Here is a 17,323-nt window from a genome sequence, read left to right as displayed (position 1 = left end):
ATAGTTTCGTAATAGGTTTTTTATTTTATTTCATGCATAAATATCATCGCGTTAAAAATCGGCGTCTGTATCACTGATGCTAACCTGCCAATTTGGTTCCTTTTACAATTTAGTTTGGAGAATTTGCAACTTATTTGGTTCTCTGGGGTACATAATTAAATAATCGTTGAGAACTAGTTATATCTAATCCATTTTAACATAATTTTAAAATTATTTTTACACTTCGATAAAAAATCTATTCAGTGGATGCGTATCTATTGAGGGCTGAACAATGATTGCTGGTAAATAATTAAAGAGTCGTGCATCGGCCAACTGAACTCCCCTCCTCCCGTGTACCTGTTCTATACTGTTGACTGTATACGTGTACGGTGTACGGGTCCGTACACGTTTTGCCATGCCAATGCATATGCCACTTTGTGTATCTGTCGATCGGTGGGCCAATTCGCCTTGGTAGGCTACCTTCATACAGTGGGCACGCACTGACCAGGCAAACACATACACCGCACTTCACTGCATTTCCAGTTTACCAAACCGATGCAGTGCCGGCGTGTAATCCGTTCTTTCAGGTCTTTTCGTCGAGAGATTATCTCTTTTTAATAACAATTTTTCAGAGATAAATCAATGTATTTTATCTGTTATTCTCTTACTTTGTGTATTAGTTAGTTCCTTAGATGAAATAACTTCAGCAAATATGAAAATGTTAACAACGTAATAACTTGAACTAGGTGCGTTGAAGGGTCCGTTTAATGAAGTAAGGACGAAGGAAATAATTAATTTTAGTCTAGCTTGTCATCTTGTTATGATATACTTATATTTCATTTATTAAATAAAGTGGATGTCACTAAGTGTCACTAACTGTGAAGGCCACTGTTTAAGTTCGATTCCGAAAAACTGTGTAAAACCCAGGCAACGCCGGGGACTTTTAGCTGGTTAACACATATATAGCTAATTTCTGTGGAAATCATGCACAACATTTGATTAAACCTCTAAAGTTAATACTTTAAATAACATTGAGGGAGTCTTTGTGGGTGACCTTTTTCATTTAGTTTTCCAAGTAAATAATCATGTTCGTAAATAACAACAGGATAAGTATGTTTATCAGTTTTCTTGTTCGTGTTATTTTTTTACTTATCTACGTCCTTATGATAATTTTATATGAAAGATAGCATTTCGCATTGCAGCATAATATTTCTTATTGTAAATAAATACCTGTGCCCTAAGTACCCAACCATAATATTTCAAGCCCTATACGGAGAAAAATGAGTGTGGCTGTTTATTAAAATCCTCTTAAAACCATTTTTTTTTTTTTGATTTTCTAGATTCTTATTTTCCATGAAGTGGTGAATCATTTAAGGCGATGCCATACGTAGTAATTCAAAATCATGTGTTTTTGGTTTGAAAATTTGATCGCCTAGAAATGTTTCATATGTTACATTTGAAATAATCGAGTATTTTTTAGATAAATCTTTTTATAAGCCCAGAAAAAATAATGTAAAGGCCTATGAAAACTGCTTTAAAGTTCAAAATATCCTACTTACGAACCCATTTTCGGTTATGATTTTATTGTATAATGTGGAAAATTAAGTTATTTATAAAATGATCGAAAAAAAAAATTATGCCTGAACATCCACAAAATAAAATAAAAGGCACTTTTTGGCCATGTTTTTTTTCTTGCATAAATCAAAACAGGCGGATGGTGTTAAGCGGGAATTTGAACCTTATCGCCATCTATGTAAGGGTTGTTATTGATAGCGGCTCAATTTAAAATATTACACGAAGTAGTGCATCGCCTTAAATTTACTGAATTTAAAGTTACTGTTCTTTATACAAAGAGAACGGCGTCGTTGTGCTTCAATTTTTACCTCATTTGGGTGTTTAAAATGTTACTTGGATATTTCCTATTGGATATTTGTCTATTCAGAATATAATATCAGAACACGTGTTTTTTCTGAAAAATTTAATGATGAAATTCGACAATATTAGAATCTTTATAAACACATGTTCTGACATCCTCATAACACATTCGTGTTATACCGATAGTTCGTTAGGAAATCTGTCAATTCATTCGTTAAAGGGCTTTAGTCCAGTTTTAACATGAATACGAATAATTTCACGAGATTTTTAATAAATTAGCAATATTTCATATCAGTATGTTTTCTCCGTGTATATGATATAAAATTTCCCCTTAAATCATTAATCTGTTCAAAAATGCACTCTACTTCTCTGCTCTCCACCGTAACACGTCATTTGTGTGTAACGATGATACCGAGTGGACGGAAAACAAGCAAAAACTGAAAAAAACGAATGTGAGCGTTATTACCACCTACCTACCGATAAAACCACACTAGGAGCAAAAAAATACCGACTGCTTTTCGATTGTTCGACCAGCGCTACTCGTGCAACGCGACGGTGGATTACGCTTTCAGCCGTAGGGCTTTTAATCTGAAGCTTTCTTTACGTGAAAGCCAACGGAAAGATATAAAATAATGCACAGTGAAAGATTATATTAAATGTACAGTGAAAGATTATATTAAATGTACAGTAAAAAATTATATTAAATTTACAGTGAAAGATTATATTAAGTGAAATATACATATTTTTTAAATCTAAGTATCGTATTGATAAACCTTCAATAGTTTTTAGATTAAAGAAAATCGGAGGATTAACCGGAGTGTTTTGTTCCTTTGAACAACAATCGGGAACTAATATCGGTCTTGAGAAGTAAGAACACCTTTAGAAACAATTTTAATTTTAGTGTAAATGTGTCTAAGTAATAAATAAATAAAAAAATACTTTCCTTCTTTATTGGCGTTTTGGAGTTCAGTTAAAAATGTTGGTCTACATCAAATGACAGGTTGGCCAATTCTTGGCCCATGGAAGTGGACTGTTTTCTGTGAGTAACTTACGTTTCTCTTCCCTGACGAAGGATGTTAATATATGTCGTTAGCATTCATGGTTTAACACGTTATGCCAATCTTACATATTCTCGTTTGAGAAATGTGTTATTTTCTTCCATACGTAATGTAATAAATAAATGATTTTGCTTCTTTATTGGCTTTCCGGAGTCTAGTTAAGAATGATGGTCTATGTTCATCAAATGCCAGGTTGGCCAATTCTTGGTTATCATCCTCCCGAAGTGGACCCTTTTCGGTGGGTGACTTATGTTTCTCTTCCCTAACGAAATATACTAATATACTAAATAATGTATGCCGTTAGCATTCCTGGTTTAAAGCGTTATGCAAAGTGTGTATATTATCGTTTCAGAGATATGTCTTAGTTTTTTTTCCATCTCATCATACATTGCTCTTTCAGGATGACATGATGTCTCAAAATGTTCTGTTGTTATTATATTATAGAGTTTTGTAAGCGAGCAGGTGTTTGTGTTGCTCTAGATAATTACTTGTATTACCTTCATCATCCGTAGTAGTAATTTAATCCAAAAATGTATTTAACATTTCGATATTGATGTAAAGAGGCTATAATAATTCGAAATATTCTGAGATTGGACAAGACGTTTATTATAAAACTTCCCTCAAAACTGATGAGAATTCTGAACAAAAAATAGAAAGTTAATTTGTTTCGATGGATAATTGAAAAAATATACACGATTTAGGATGGTAAAAATAGTATTAGGGTGATTTTGAATAAGAAATATGTTTTATGCTTTATTTTAAAATAATGCGGTGGAATCATTATTGGATTAAAAAATACCTCTACAGTATATGCAGTGGTTATTTAACTTCAAAGTGGTGTAAATAAAATACAAGGCATCGATTTCCCGCCATCCGATATTGGAAAGCGTAATGTTTCACTATTTTCCCGTGACTACATCACTACATCCTGTTCGCACATATATCAGTATATTCATCCATTACATATCCATACAGATGTGTACGCATTCAGCATTAAACAGGTACACAGTCTGCAGGGTGTATCCATTTTGGTCTGGTATTCTGTTCTATCCTCCCCTGGCGTATAATGGTCTGACACAACGTACTTCACGAACTTATTTAGTCATTAAAGGTAACAAATAATTTCATCTCTTTCAAAACATTGAAGATCTTTGCAACAAGAATAGGTTGTGTAAACCAAAACCTGAATGCCTTTCAAGTCACTGTGCTCGTCGTATTGCGCAAATACAGCATTGCGAATGCTTTCAACACTACCCGAACCGAGTTATTTTCTTACATTAGATTCACACAGCATCATCTTCGGGGATGCAATGTGGAGGGTTTTTTTCAAAAAAGGAAGGTTTTTGGAAGGAAAAGGGTTTGAGGGGTGGGTAGGAATCTGGGGGTCAGTATGTCCAGAAGTGACGGAAGTTTGAGTTCATCAAGGTTATCCGATACGAGAGTCCTGCTGGAGAAGTATAAATATCTCCCTCAACCAGTCTTTACAAATCTGGCCCGCCACAGAGTAGGTGGGACAACTCATACCCCATGAACTCGGCCACCCCTGCTAATATAACAGAAGAAGTTATAACTTGATAAAGAAGTTGCTATACCTCATAAATGGCGATTAAAATTCATATAAGGTCAACTCTTTTTGTGACGATTTTGAAACAATAAAATAAAACTGCTTAGAAAACGATGTTATGTAGGTTAAAGGATTTTTTTTAAAGAGCAACACTTTTTTTAAATCTCATGATTAGGTACATCTTTTAAACTATAGTTATTTGTTTATCATTTTAATAAAGTAACAAAATCCCGTATTGAAATCAATTGCACAAAGCTAGTGGGCAAATATTTTGAATACAAATACATTGTGAATGATTTATGATCATGTTTCCTGCATTATTTAATAGCGAGCCACATGTTTATAATTTAATGGACTATAAAATGTGTACCTTTTCAATGATTGAGGGATCGACTAATTTGAGATAAACCCATTCGCTGATGAGTTGGATTATGCCGGTAATTCGCGTTTTCACAAATGACTGACTATTCGGTTATAATGTGACAGGGATATACAGGATTTAACTAAATAATTTTCAGTTGAATCACACATTTTATGTATCTACAATTGTACAAAGATATAAACATTAAAGGCGAAATATGTTTTTTTTTATTTCAAGAATATTCGGAAAATCTTTTTATTATTATTTTAAGCTTGAAAAAGTGGCCACTTGAACAGCAATAATTCAATAATTTTCAATTTTTATTGTTGTGATGTCTGTTTTTACGTTTTGCTGTACCTACCTTACAATAACGCCTCTGAAGCCCTTAGAAAAAAAAAAAATTTCATTGTTCAATACAAAAAAGGAATCCGTTTCTTGTTTAAAAGATATGTACGAGTATTTTGAAGTTTTTGTTCATGTCCGACAAGTTGAAAATATTCTAAAATTGAAAATTGAAAATCGTGTGGATAGGGTTCAAGAAAATAAAGTGATTATCATAAGGTTTTTATTAATCAACAAAACATTATAAAGAACGTAAAAATAATGTTATTCAACATAACTTTAAAATATAATATATCATGTAGGTACATTAAATTTATACTTATAATAATTTTAGAAACTTTTCGTTAGCTAGTAAGTTTGAAAATTTAACAAAAAACTAACGTAAACTATGATGAAAACAGTTTTGGAAATATTGCACAGGTTAATATTTTTATTGCACTGATTATAATGTAAACATATACATAACGTAAGAAATATACTAGTGCATAGTAAAAAATTGATAAACTTTTTAAAACTTAACGAAATATGAGGCGGTCAGTGGAAAAGTGACTGAATGCATTTACATATCATCAAACAAATAAAAATTAAAACGTTTCACTGTTGTTACTATAATCTATATTAATAAATAAACTTTTAAATCTTTTAAAATTTTATTTTCGAAAAAGTTTACTTTATTCATCCGGCAAATGTGCCATTTCTGCACTGATCGCCTCATATAAGTATCGACGCTCTCGGGTTATGGAAAATATATTTGAAAAGATCAATCAATTGGTTAAAAATATCTTCACTTCAAATCAAGATTCTTGATTTTAAATTGTTTTTGTATGTCAAAATACGTATTTGAAAAAATTTAAATCAATAAAAAGCTACAAAATTGAGGTCATGCTTTGGTTTTGGTTCTAGGTACTATGTGGTTTTCCTATGAAATAATATTCAATTATCCTAAATTATTTATTTTATTCGACTTCGAACGCTGATATTAGTACATATTACATTTTTCCTAATCCTTTTCCAGCATATATTTACACTTCCTTCACAGTAACAATACAATTAGGTGGCACGGGATTTAACATATTAACTAACATATTTACGAACAATGTAATTTTGAAGACCAAAGTCTGTTCAAACATTTCCTATTTTGTATTAACAATAATGAATTCTTGTTCATTAAAATATATTAATCAGTTTGTGTTTATTTGGAAATAAACTTTACTCATAAGAGATTTTCTCTTTGTTCTTTACCAGGTCACAATACAAATTTAATAACACAAAAGTAACCCTGAAAAATACGGGGTTTTCCAATAAGAGGTGTTATTTTGAATAGCCCGCTATTTCGGTAGATGTTACTTTTGAAGCTGTCATTTTTTAAATATTTGACAAGTAGAAACTACGCCATTAGTAAAAATGGACGATACACGCTTCAACAACGCATTGAAATTATTAAAATTCACTTGAGTGAATCAAATGCAAATCATCTTGAGTGATGAGGCCCATTTCCACCTCGGTGGCTTCGTCAACAAAAATTATATCAAGCAAAATTGTCGCATCTGGGGCTCGGAAATCCAAGAGTTATTGTTGAAAAGCCTCTTTATTCTCAACGTGTGACTGTTTGGTGCGGTTTATGGTCCGGTGGAGTCATTGGACCTTACTTTTTCGAAAATAAGGCTGGAGCAACAGTTACGGTTAATAGATCGCTATCGAGAGATGATTAATGATTTTTTATGGCCGGAATTGGATGGTATTGATCTGGACAACGTTTGATTTCAACAAGACGGCGCTACGTACCACACAAACAACGAAACTATTGATATTTTACGATTGAATATCAAAATAATACCTCTTATTGGAAAACCCTGTAGTTATCGATGTATTCATTTAGTTGTCAACAAAATGATAATTTTTAAATTTATATTATCCGTGCTAAATTATTTATCCTTACATCCTTATATCGTTGACAAGAGAAATCCATCAGAAAAAAATAAATATTCTACTTTTTTGTCTGAAACATACTAGTCGATTTAAATCAACTCTCTTGGACTTTGGACGCCATTATGTTTTGAAATGGATAAAGATATTACATACATATTTACATACACACAACAATATTATAATATCTATTAAACATTTAAAATAAAACATAATATTTATTTTTAAGTGCGTACCAAATCTCATATTCAAAAAAATATGAATCGTTTGTGTGTTTTATTTTGAATGTGATTGGATTTTTTGTGGAGTGAATTCTCACCAATAATTTACAAAGTACTTATTGTTTTTATTTTTATTATTTCTGAAACGTATGTAATCAAATTACTTTAATATTTATAATGAGCCTATGGACTTTACACATGATTGCTTAAATCAGTTAGGTACTCTTAATCACTGAGATAAATTCAGTGCTTAAAACAAATCATTAACAAACTTCGAAATCTTATTTGTTAGTTTGCTTGCTTCCCTCCCATGACTATTTACACATAATAATTAAAAAACGCTTTCTCCAATAAAAAATATTTTAGTGTTCAATCACTGATTAATTGTCACTTCAGTTTAGTACGGTCTCCAGACCACAGCATTTCCATCATTCTGAGGCTGTCCCCTTTGTCCGCCGAGTCCGCCGCCCCTTCCGTCCTCTGCACCCCTCTGGGCGGCAGCCGCGCAAGAACCTCCGCCCAAGAGATCCGCCCCAGTCCCACCATGACCCAGACCCATATGCTGCTGCCTATGACCCCCTGTAGTGGAGGTGATCTGGTCCATCATAGTCTGGAGATCATTATGGTGATTCTGCGACGAATGGATTGAGTTTGAATGGAAGGGATGGAAGTTATGCGTTTGGTTCGCAGCTGTATAGAGCTGGCTGTATAATAAGCTAGCAGGGAGCACTGGATAAAGCGAATTGTTACAATTCCCCGTTGAGTAGCCTGATCCAGAATTCTGATGACCAGACATCAGGGACGGGAAGTTTGCCGAGTTTGCAGAGTTTCCTAAGTGGCTTATGAGGTTGGAAGTTGACGTCAGCGGGTCTTCTTGGACCGGTGACTCGGCCTGCGAGCTGTTGTCGCTGAGGGAGCGTGGACCCGCCAGCCCGAAGTCTGCAGAAGCGTTGTTGTTGGGGTATCGGGGCACCAGCAGGCTGGAGGAGGTGGAGTGGTTGTGTGACGGGGGCCCGCTCACCAGGCCGGACAGGTGCTGGTCCAACTCTGAGGCAGTGGTGTCGGGCAATACTGCGATGGAACAAAATACAAATATATCATGACTGTAAAAGGTGGACTAAACCCGGATGTTTCATTCGTGGGGCCTATAACTAAAGCGGCGGTTAAAACCAAATGTCATTTCAGTTGTCATCATTTTGAACTTAGGTAGAACATTCCAATTCAAAGTTTTAACTACATTACCAAAGATTGTAAGCATCGCATTTGCTATACTCCTGATAAACACATTTCTAAAATCTATCACACAACATACACAGGTAAACTATAATTAGAGTTATCTAATCACACAACATACACAGGTGAACTATTACAGTTCTCTGATCCTCACATGGAGAAAAATCAGTATTATTAATTTATTTAGAATCTCTTCAAATTATTGTTGAACCGGTTAAAGACAGGATTGCAGGCCTTTAGCGAATGAATTAACAGGTTTCCTGATAAACTTACAAGACCATTTGAATATATTATCACGTTGATTATTTATAATTAATTATATATAATGTATCCGAAATGTTCTAAAAGTTTATCAAGAAACCTGTTAATTCATTCGTTAAAGGCCTAAAATCCCGTTATCAATCGGATTATCGATAATTTGAAGAGATTCTCATTTTTCGCCGTGCATAATATAATCAATACCAGAAAGAGGATCAATTTTGAAAAATATTTCATCGTAAACCAGTAAAATTTGTATCTCAATTAAAAATATGGTCTCAGTATAAATATACCGATAAATCGCCAAAATCGAGTAGCAAAAACTGAACATTCATCACAAACAAGCGGGCCCCGATGAAACCGACATTATTTGCCAGCCAAATAAAAGCGGATGCAAAACGTCGGCCATATAATTTGAACGATGCACGGCGCGGATATGCCGCCATTCCGTATTTTTTTTATTTCCCCCGATGATGGTTGCACAGATAAAATATTGCCCTTCGCATTGATTGATAGGACTGCGGAGGCCCAGTAAATCTATACGGAAGGGTGTGCGTGGATATGACGTCATATTTCCCGTTGTGGTGCAGTTGCCAACGGGGGGAATCTAACGGATTGCATGGACGTATTATAGACTTTGCAATTGGACCAGCGTATGCTTCTAAACATGTTTTAGTTTATTTTCTTTCAAATATATAGGATTTCTATTTATTAAATATTTTCACTACTTCAATAAATGTAAAAAATAATTAATGCTTTATGTAGACTCCTTGTGATTCAATTGTGTCCTGTTCCTGTGTTTTAAATGAACGCGTTTGGAAATATTTGTAATAATCACATTAGTGCCATAATTTTTGTAGTAATCCCTGAGCAATTAGAAAAGAATTATTTATGGCGATTATATTAACCAGAAATACGGTATGAAGAAATGACTTCCTTTAGACATAGGCCGCATAGGAGCCCAGCTCCCAACTGCTCCCAACCGTCTGTAGCCAGTGAGACTATGGCTTTCTCAATTTGGGTATGTTGTGAGGCTGAAGGTAGTGGAGACAAGAAAAATACGGGGAGGATGAAGGTGAGAAAGTAACAATAATGGAGAAATCGTCGAATTCCTTCCTTCGAGTGAAAATAAGATGGGAGGACTATTTAACATCTACAGAGAATTGCTTTTGATAGTTTTGGGTGAGAGCTGCAAAGAATATGTAAAACTGGAAATTTTAATTTATGGAACGACTATGATGTCCAATACTGGACGCCAAAAAGATTTTAAACAGAGAAAATATGTTTTCGTTAGCAGCCTTGTGTACTGGTGCACATTCGCGAAACTTTACGGACACAAGGGCAACACCCAGCCATAACGAATTGTTTCTTCGACTCGTTTTTGTATAATCTGTTTCGCATCTGTTTTTCCTCTTCAAAATTCGCATTAATAAATGGCTGCACCAAATAAAGTGTACGGTGACATAGTTCCCCTGTCTTACACCGTGCAGACAGGTACTCTTATGAGATTACACATAAATTTAAAAATAAATTACAAGCTAAGAAAGGCATGACTATTTAATTTTTGAAAAAGTATCGAACCTGTCATTATTGGAACACTAAAATTTAAATAAATCCGGTGTAAAAATACAAGCATTCTTGCATAAACTTCTGTTTAGTAAATTAATAAATATAAGACTATTGAGTATATTTTTCAAATACTTCTGTTTCGTAATTAATAAATGAAAGTCTATTGAGTGTATTTTTCACTATTTTCAAAGAGTAACATCAATAATAAAGGGTTTTCCAATAAGAGGTGTAATTTTGAATATTATTTAAGGAATTAATGATTTTTTGTGGCCGGAATTGGATGGTATTGATCTGGACAACGTTTACTTTCAACAAGACGGCGCTACGTGCCACACAAGTAACGAAACCATTGATCTTTTACGGGAAACGTTTCCGGACCGTGTTATCTCTCGAAGAGGTGATCACAATTGGCCACCGAGATCTTGTGATTTAACACCTTGCGACTTCTTCCTTTGGAGCCACGTGAAAGAGAAGGTCTACGCCAACAGCCTAGCGTCAACTCAAGACCTCGAAGATGGAATTCGTGAGGCTATCGAGGACATAAGGCAGCCACTTTGCGATTTGGTTATGGAAAATTTCATGAAAAGGATATGGTCCTGTAGGCGTGGTCGTGGTGGTCATTTGTCTGATGTTATTTTTCACTATTAACGGCGTACCTTCTTCTTTATATTGAAATAAACATTCGATCATTTATATTAAAAAATGGCATTTTTCTTTGAATGTCAAAATAACACCTCTTATTGGAAACCCCTGTAGTTTAAACTTTTTTTATAATTGATGCTTAAACGAATAACAAGTGAGATATTTATAAATAATTACATCACTAAATGATGGTAGGACGGTAAAAGTAAAACATTACAATTATATTAAGGTATAGGTATGCTTGTTATATTCTACGTGTTAATGGCGTCAATTAATTTATTTTATTAAAAAAAACTATTTTTTTTCTTGGTCATCATTTCAAATTATGGAGAGAGGAGTAATTTTAGATGAGGCTTGATAGGAGGTAGGGTATTTGTTTAGAGAGGGACAGCAACAAATACGGGTATTGGATACAAAGTTAGAACTTCTAAACTTCTATTTTAAAAAGGACAGAAAGAACGGAACAATGTCGATTTCTCATTCGAATAAGTAGGGAAAGTTTATCTGATTGATTTTACACACATTGGAGGTGCTTAAACTCGCGCTGAATATTATACTATTTGAACAATAAAAGACTCAAGTTTTTTTAAAGTGTAACAAACGTGCTTCTGATGTATTTTAGAGTGGCAGCATGAAAAAGGGAGAGTAATGTATCTGTCTGTCTCTATCAATTACCAATTATTCCACCATTCCAATAGTGAAATCATAATGTAAAAGCCATCATACAAAATGTATCATACATTACATAAAATTATGACCTTTTTAGAATTATTGAAACATTAGATTTTTTTAATGTTTGAGTATCTACATGAAATGCAGTAGCAGTAAGGGGAGGGGAAGGAGAAGGGTGGACGAGGAGAATATCAAATCCCCATCACTGAGTGTGCGCCTGACGGCCCTTCATGTAGATTTTGTTTTTCACTACCGACTGTGGTGCACTTTTGATTTGAGGTTTGAATATTATGCGCGGAATATAATTTCAGTTTATTTCGATAAAATATTTTTTGAGGCTTTGAGATTTCTACTTCATTTGAAACATTGGAATTTCAATGAAATTTCAAACCATAATGTGTGTCTACATTTCAGCGTGCGCAAGTTAAATTTTATTTGATTAATTTGTGTTATTTCACAAAATTTCCAATTTAAAATAATGTATAGTGTATTTGCGGTACGTTCCACAGTGGATAATACTCCTAGTATCGCCCAGGTGTAATACCAACATTCGAAATTGAAACGCGTTGTTTGTAATAGCTTTGGCCGTGTTTGTTGACCAGTTCTGAATAGCCAGGTACTTCTCAACCTTCGTCTTCCCTATTTCCTCGCCACCACTAGCTTTAGCCTCACAACATACCCCAATTCAGGATGCCATAGTATCACTGGCTTCAGACGATTGGGAGCATATAAGACACTTATTCAAGGGTCATTTGTATTATATATAAATATTTATTTCCTGAAAAACTCGTGATTTAGTCTAACAGTGATGATAGTAGGTATGTATTATTAATGGAAGTCATACGCTAGAACATCATTGAATTTAATTTAAATTATTGCAAAAGTCACCATACAATATTCTTAGTAGGCACTGTACAGAATTATAACATCTGACCGCGAAATATTTACACTTCCATGATATTTTTAAATTAAGACTTTTTCAGCAAACCTATTGAGACCTACCTACCCACTTAAACATTTATCATCACTTACCAGTTGCCCTTTATAATAACATAGGTACCAACTACTTATTAATTAGTTCTCTTGATATAATCCAATAGACTTTGTTGAAAATAATCTAATAAATAGTTCTCCATGCAGGAACTAGAAAAATAATTTATTTTAATAAACAATACACGGAGAAAAATTAATATTGCTAATTTGTAAAGAAAAAAACAGGAAAGCAAGTCCTTAACGAATGAATTAGTAGATTAGTTTCCTGACAAACTTTTTCTTAAGAACGAATACATTATCACGATGTCGGAACTCGTGTTCATAAAAACCCTAATATTTAAGACGTTTTCCGATATATTAGGAATTTTCTAGAAGTTTATGACGAAACGGCTGGCAATCCAGTTTTTTAACCAATAATTTGAAGTGTTTTAATAAATTACCTATACTATTTTTTTTCAGTGTACAATCTATAGTCAACTCTTTCCATACTCACTAGTATTCGAGGCGAAATCCTGTCCAGTGTTTTGTTCTGCGGAGCCCCCGAAGGTGAGTGGCGGGGCCCCGAACTGGGGGGCGGGCGCAGCGGGGGCCCCTGGGGCTGCGCACGAGGGTAGGTAGGCCGGGTAGCCCCCGGCGCCCCCGTAGCCCCATGAGTTGCCGGAGCCGAGGCCGAACTGTGGCATGTCTGGAACAAACAAAATGTTATTATTTTTTAAAGAGTTATAGACTATTCGATCTAGGAGTAATAATAATAATAATAATTGGATGATTTGAATAGCGCCGTTTTTGTGCAAAATCATCTCAAAGGCGCTATAGGTATCATGTTCCTACAGCTGAGAGCTCCCCTGAACGTTATCAGCAGATAAACGCGCCAGCGGTAGGTACTAATTTTGTGTAGTATTATAACATGTATCGTAATCTTGGAAAATAATAATTTATATTAATTTTTTTGAAAAATTGGGTCATAAATTAATCGGTAGGTAGGTATATAATAGGTATATGTATGCCACACCTGTGTTCGTATACTAAAGGGGGCAGAAGTCGGGGACGATCGAGGAAGACATGACACGATCGAATGAATCAGATACTCGAGTCGGGCCATGTCAAGAGTCAGAAAAAAAACATAGTATATTTGTATGTAATAATTAATTAGTCATTTGTAAACTTAAATGTACAAATTACTAAAATAAAAACAATAAATAAAAATAAGAATAATAAAAGGTACGAGACGATGTATAATTGTGAATGAGACAAGGAGTGTGTGCCAAGACCGCGTCTTTGCCTACCCCTACGGAGAATAGTTTTAAACATATGTCGGTAAGTAGGTGCCTATCATTTTTAGGTACCTATCGATATACATTTAAGATCCTTAAGTTATTACTAATATTAGTGCCTTTCCACAAAATCTACACAAGCAACGCCTCCAAAAGCAAAGTCTTCCATGTCAATCAGACAAAAGATGGGAATTAAAGTTTTTTTTTCAAGATCCAATAATTTCTATTTAAGGACGTTACTTTTCTAAACCCCAGTGACTTTTTTCCTTGTTTCGGTGGCATTGCTATACGGAGAAAAATAAGTATTGTTAATTTATTGGGAATCTCTTCAAATTATTAGTATCCTGTTAAAAACGGGATTGCAGGCCTTTAACGAATGAATTAACAGTTTTCTTGCTCTTTTAGTAAATTTCGAATTCATTATCAAAATTTATTATACCTATAATATACATATGACATCGTGATAATATAAAATTATATTAGGAAACCTTATTAATTCATTCATTAAAGGACTGCAATCCAGTTTTTAACCAGATAACCAATAATTTTAAGAGAATTTTAATCTAAACGAAACATGAAACAGTAAAAGACATAGAATTACACTAGGATGACCGATATCTATTTATTTGTCTGTGGCTTGTAATGTTTAGTTATTAGTATTATATTCTTTTAGTTATTATCTTCTATTATCTGCTTTTGGGTATTATCTTCTATCTTAGTTATTATCTTCTATTATCTTATACTTTTAGTTATTATCTTTTTTTAGTTATTAGTATTATCTTATTTTTCAATGATATATTATTAGATTGATGGGAATAACCTTCAAAATAAGTTAAAAATAAAAAGTTGTTGCAGATTCTTAATAAATTTCTATTTTTTTCTAGAGTATATTTTGTGGACACAATAGAACAGCTATGGATTTCAAAAATGTCATTCGTTCGTTAGTTCCCCCTCTGACCGCTAGCAAAGTTTTTCATGTCATCTAGCTTAGAACAATTTAAAAATCGCATAGATTATCCACCCACAAATTTTAATTTGGATACAGAATGACAATGTTCACGGAATTAGGACTAAATGGATTTGCCGTCCTGATGAGACACTGGAGCCAGGATGCGGCTAATGGCCTCCGCCAACACGGTGGTGACCGCAGCCTACCAACACCAAGAGCTTGGGCCCAGCGCTCACTCCTGAGTGAGCGCGGCCCAAGCTCACTCAAGACCACGCCCTGCAAAGTTGTCCTTAATTGCTAATTTATTTTTCTTTATCTATTTATGCATTTTTCCCATATCTATTGTACAAAAAATATGTACATCTAAATGGGACGTGTGGGATTGCACTAACCGAAATGAAATAAAAATTATTAATATTATTGTAAATAATCTATTAGAGACGATTTAGTAATGTTTTTATTTACGTGAATAGGGGATTGGATTTCACTAAAATAGGGTTAAGGATTGTAGCTGATATTAGTGTTCGCGCTTAGAAGCTGCAGACACGCATCTATTTAAGCTCCCAGATTTAAATTCTCCTGAAAGGGTAGTTCTTATACTAGTGTTCTTAAAGTGTGTCCTTATAAGTGAAATATGCCAAATTATGTGTTTTTTATGTTAAAATAATTGTATAGTGTAAATTCTGATAGATATGACATTTTCAAATATTGAATGTAAAAGTTTTATTCAAAAACTTTTTAGCAGACATAGTTTGTTGAATGGTGCAGTGCGAGTTCACAGATGCATGCCACATGTTTTCTGCTGGGACGGTGCGATGACCGATATAAGGGTACGTTGTATTTTTTGTGTGAACTTTCGAAATGGGTCGTAAGGGTCATAAATCATGATAAGATATACTTTGGACGAATTGTGTGCTTTACGACCCTTGCCAGTTAAAAACAATATTAATAGTGATAATGGCAGTGATAATGACAAAAACCATAGTAATAATGATAATAACAATAGTGTACTATTTTCCCGACGTAAGGGAAGAAAACGAGGGTGTAGAGCCGGGAGGAAAGTTAAGCTAGTTAAAATCTTGCGTTTAGCACAAACCAGGAATGCTCGTCCGCCTAAGTTTTTAACCGTTGCCGCCTGGAATGCGCGATCCATTGGAAACAAACACGATGATATTGTGGATCTGATACGTGACAAAGGTATTCACATTTTGGCGCTATCGGAGACTTGGCACGAAAATGCAGACTCACTTTCAATCAAAAACCTTCGATCAAACGGGTTCTCGGTTTATGAAGCTGCAAGGCCCATTAAAGATGATACAACGAACATTAATTTTACAAATCATGGGGGAGTTGCAATTGTAGCGCAAAGTGGTATTCGTTTAGACAGTATAGGGATACGTCAGATTTATACTACTTTCGAGTTCGTCAGTTGCAAGGCTTCTGCCAATGGTGCATCCCTCGTCATAATCTCCATCTACCGTCCCGGGTCGTGCGCACCGACTGCAAATTTTTTTAATGAATTCAGGTCTCTCCTAGAATGCACCTCCAACTACAACTGTGATGTTATCATTTTAGGAGATGTAAATATTCACCTAGAAAAGAAAACTGATCTCATGTCCAAAAAATTCACCAAAATCCTGTGTGACTTCGGCTGCGAGCAGTGGGTAAACTCAGCTACTCATGATGCAGGAGGTACACTTGATGTAATCATTTCCCGAGTTGGGTCTCCCCCGAATAGAACTCACGTGACTGACATTGGACTATCGGATCATCGTCTCGTCACATCCGTGTTTGCCTTCGATCCTCCAAAATTGGAGTTTAAATCCGTTATCTCTAGAAATTGGAGAGAATTCGACTTCGAGGCATTTTGCAATGAACTGAAAATCTCACCGCTCTGTGATAAGGAAAAGTTTTGTAAATACCAGGTAGAAGAGTTAGTAATTCTTTATAATTCTACTCTACTAGCATTACTTGACAAAAATGCGCCTTTCACAGAGAAGGTCTGCCGCATTCGAAATGGCTGCAAATGGTTCGATGCTGAATGTCTCAAGAAGAAAAGGGAAATGCGAAAATTCGAGAGGTTGTACAGACGAAACCCGACTTTCAGCAATCGGCAACTTTGGATTGCGAAACAAAATGCTTACAAGGAAGAAGTAACGCAGAAAAAATCCAACTTTTGGTGTGAACAAATTGAGGCAGAAAAGGACCCTCGAAAACTGTGGCAAAATATAAAAACTTTATGTGGAGAGAGCAACATCAAGATTGATTCCTCTCTTGAAGCGGATAGTCTTGCGACATATTTTAGGAGTAAAGTCGAAAAAATTCGGGCTCTCGGTGGGGTAGGATTGCCTTCTGTCGCAGCAACAACTCCGCTCACTGGTAACTTCACTACTTTTGCAGCAGTTAC

General features: G+C 34.7%; 1 protein-coding gene across 1 annotated transcript in view; it reads right to left on the bottom strand.

The window, feature by feature from the left end:
• Positions 1 to 7,700: 7,700 nt before the first annotated feature.
• RunxA (RUNX family transcription factor Runt related A) overlaps positions 7,701 to 17,323 on the bottom strand; it is an 85,490-nt gene continuing 75,867 nt past the window's right edge. Inside the window, exons 4-5 of the mRNA XM_089633843.1 lie at positions 13,187 to 13,378; positions 7,701 to 8,397 (exon numbers count right to left, since the gene is read on the bottom strand). Coding sequence (XP_089489969.1) covers positions 7,724 to 8,397; positions 13,187 to 13,378 — 866 coding nt within the window. The 3' untranslated portion in view covers positions 7,701 to 7,723. The remainder of the gene's footprint in view (positions 8,398 to 13,186; positions 13,379 to 17,323) is intronic.

The sequence above is a fragment of the Hesperophylax consimilis genome, chromosome 1 (genome assembly GCF_061612785.1).
Source record: "Hesperophylax consimilis isolate HC1 chromosome 1, BYU_Hcon_1.0, whole genome shotgun sequence".
In the NCBI taxonomy this organism is placed as follows: domain Eukaryota; kingdom Metazoa; phylum Arthropoda; class Insecta; order Trichoptera; family Limnephilidae; genus Hesperophylax; species Hesperophylax consimilis.
Note: the sequence above shows the minus strand (reverse complement) of the source record. Positions and strands in the feature narration are given on the sequence as shown.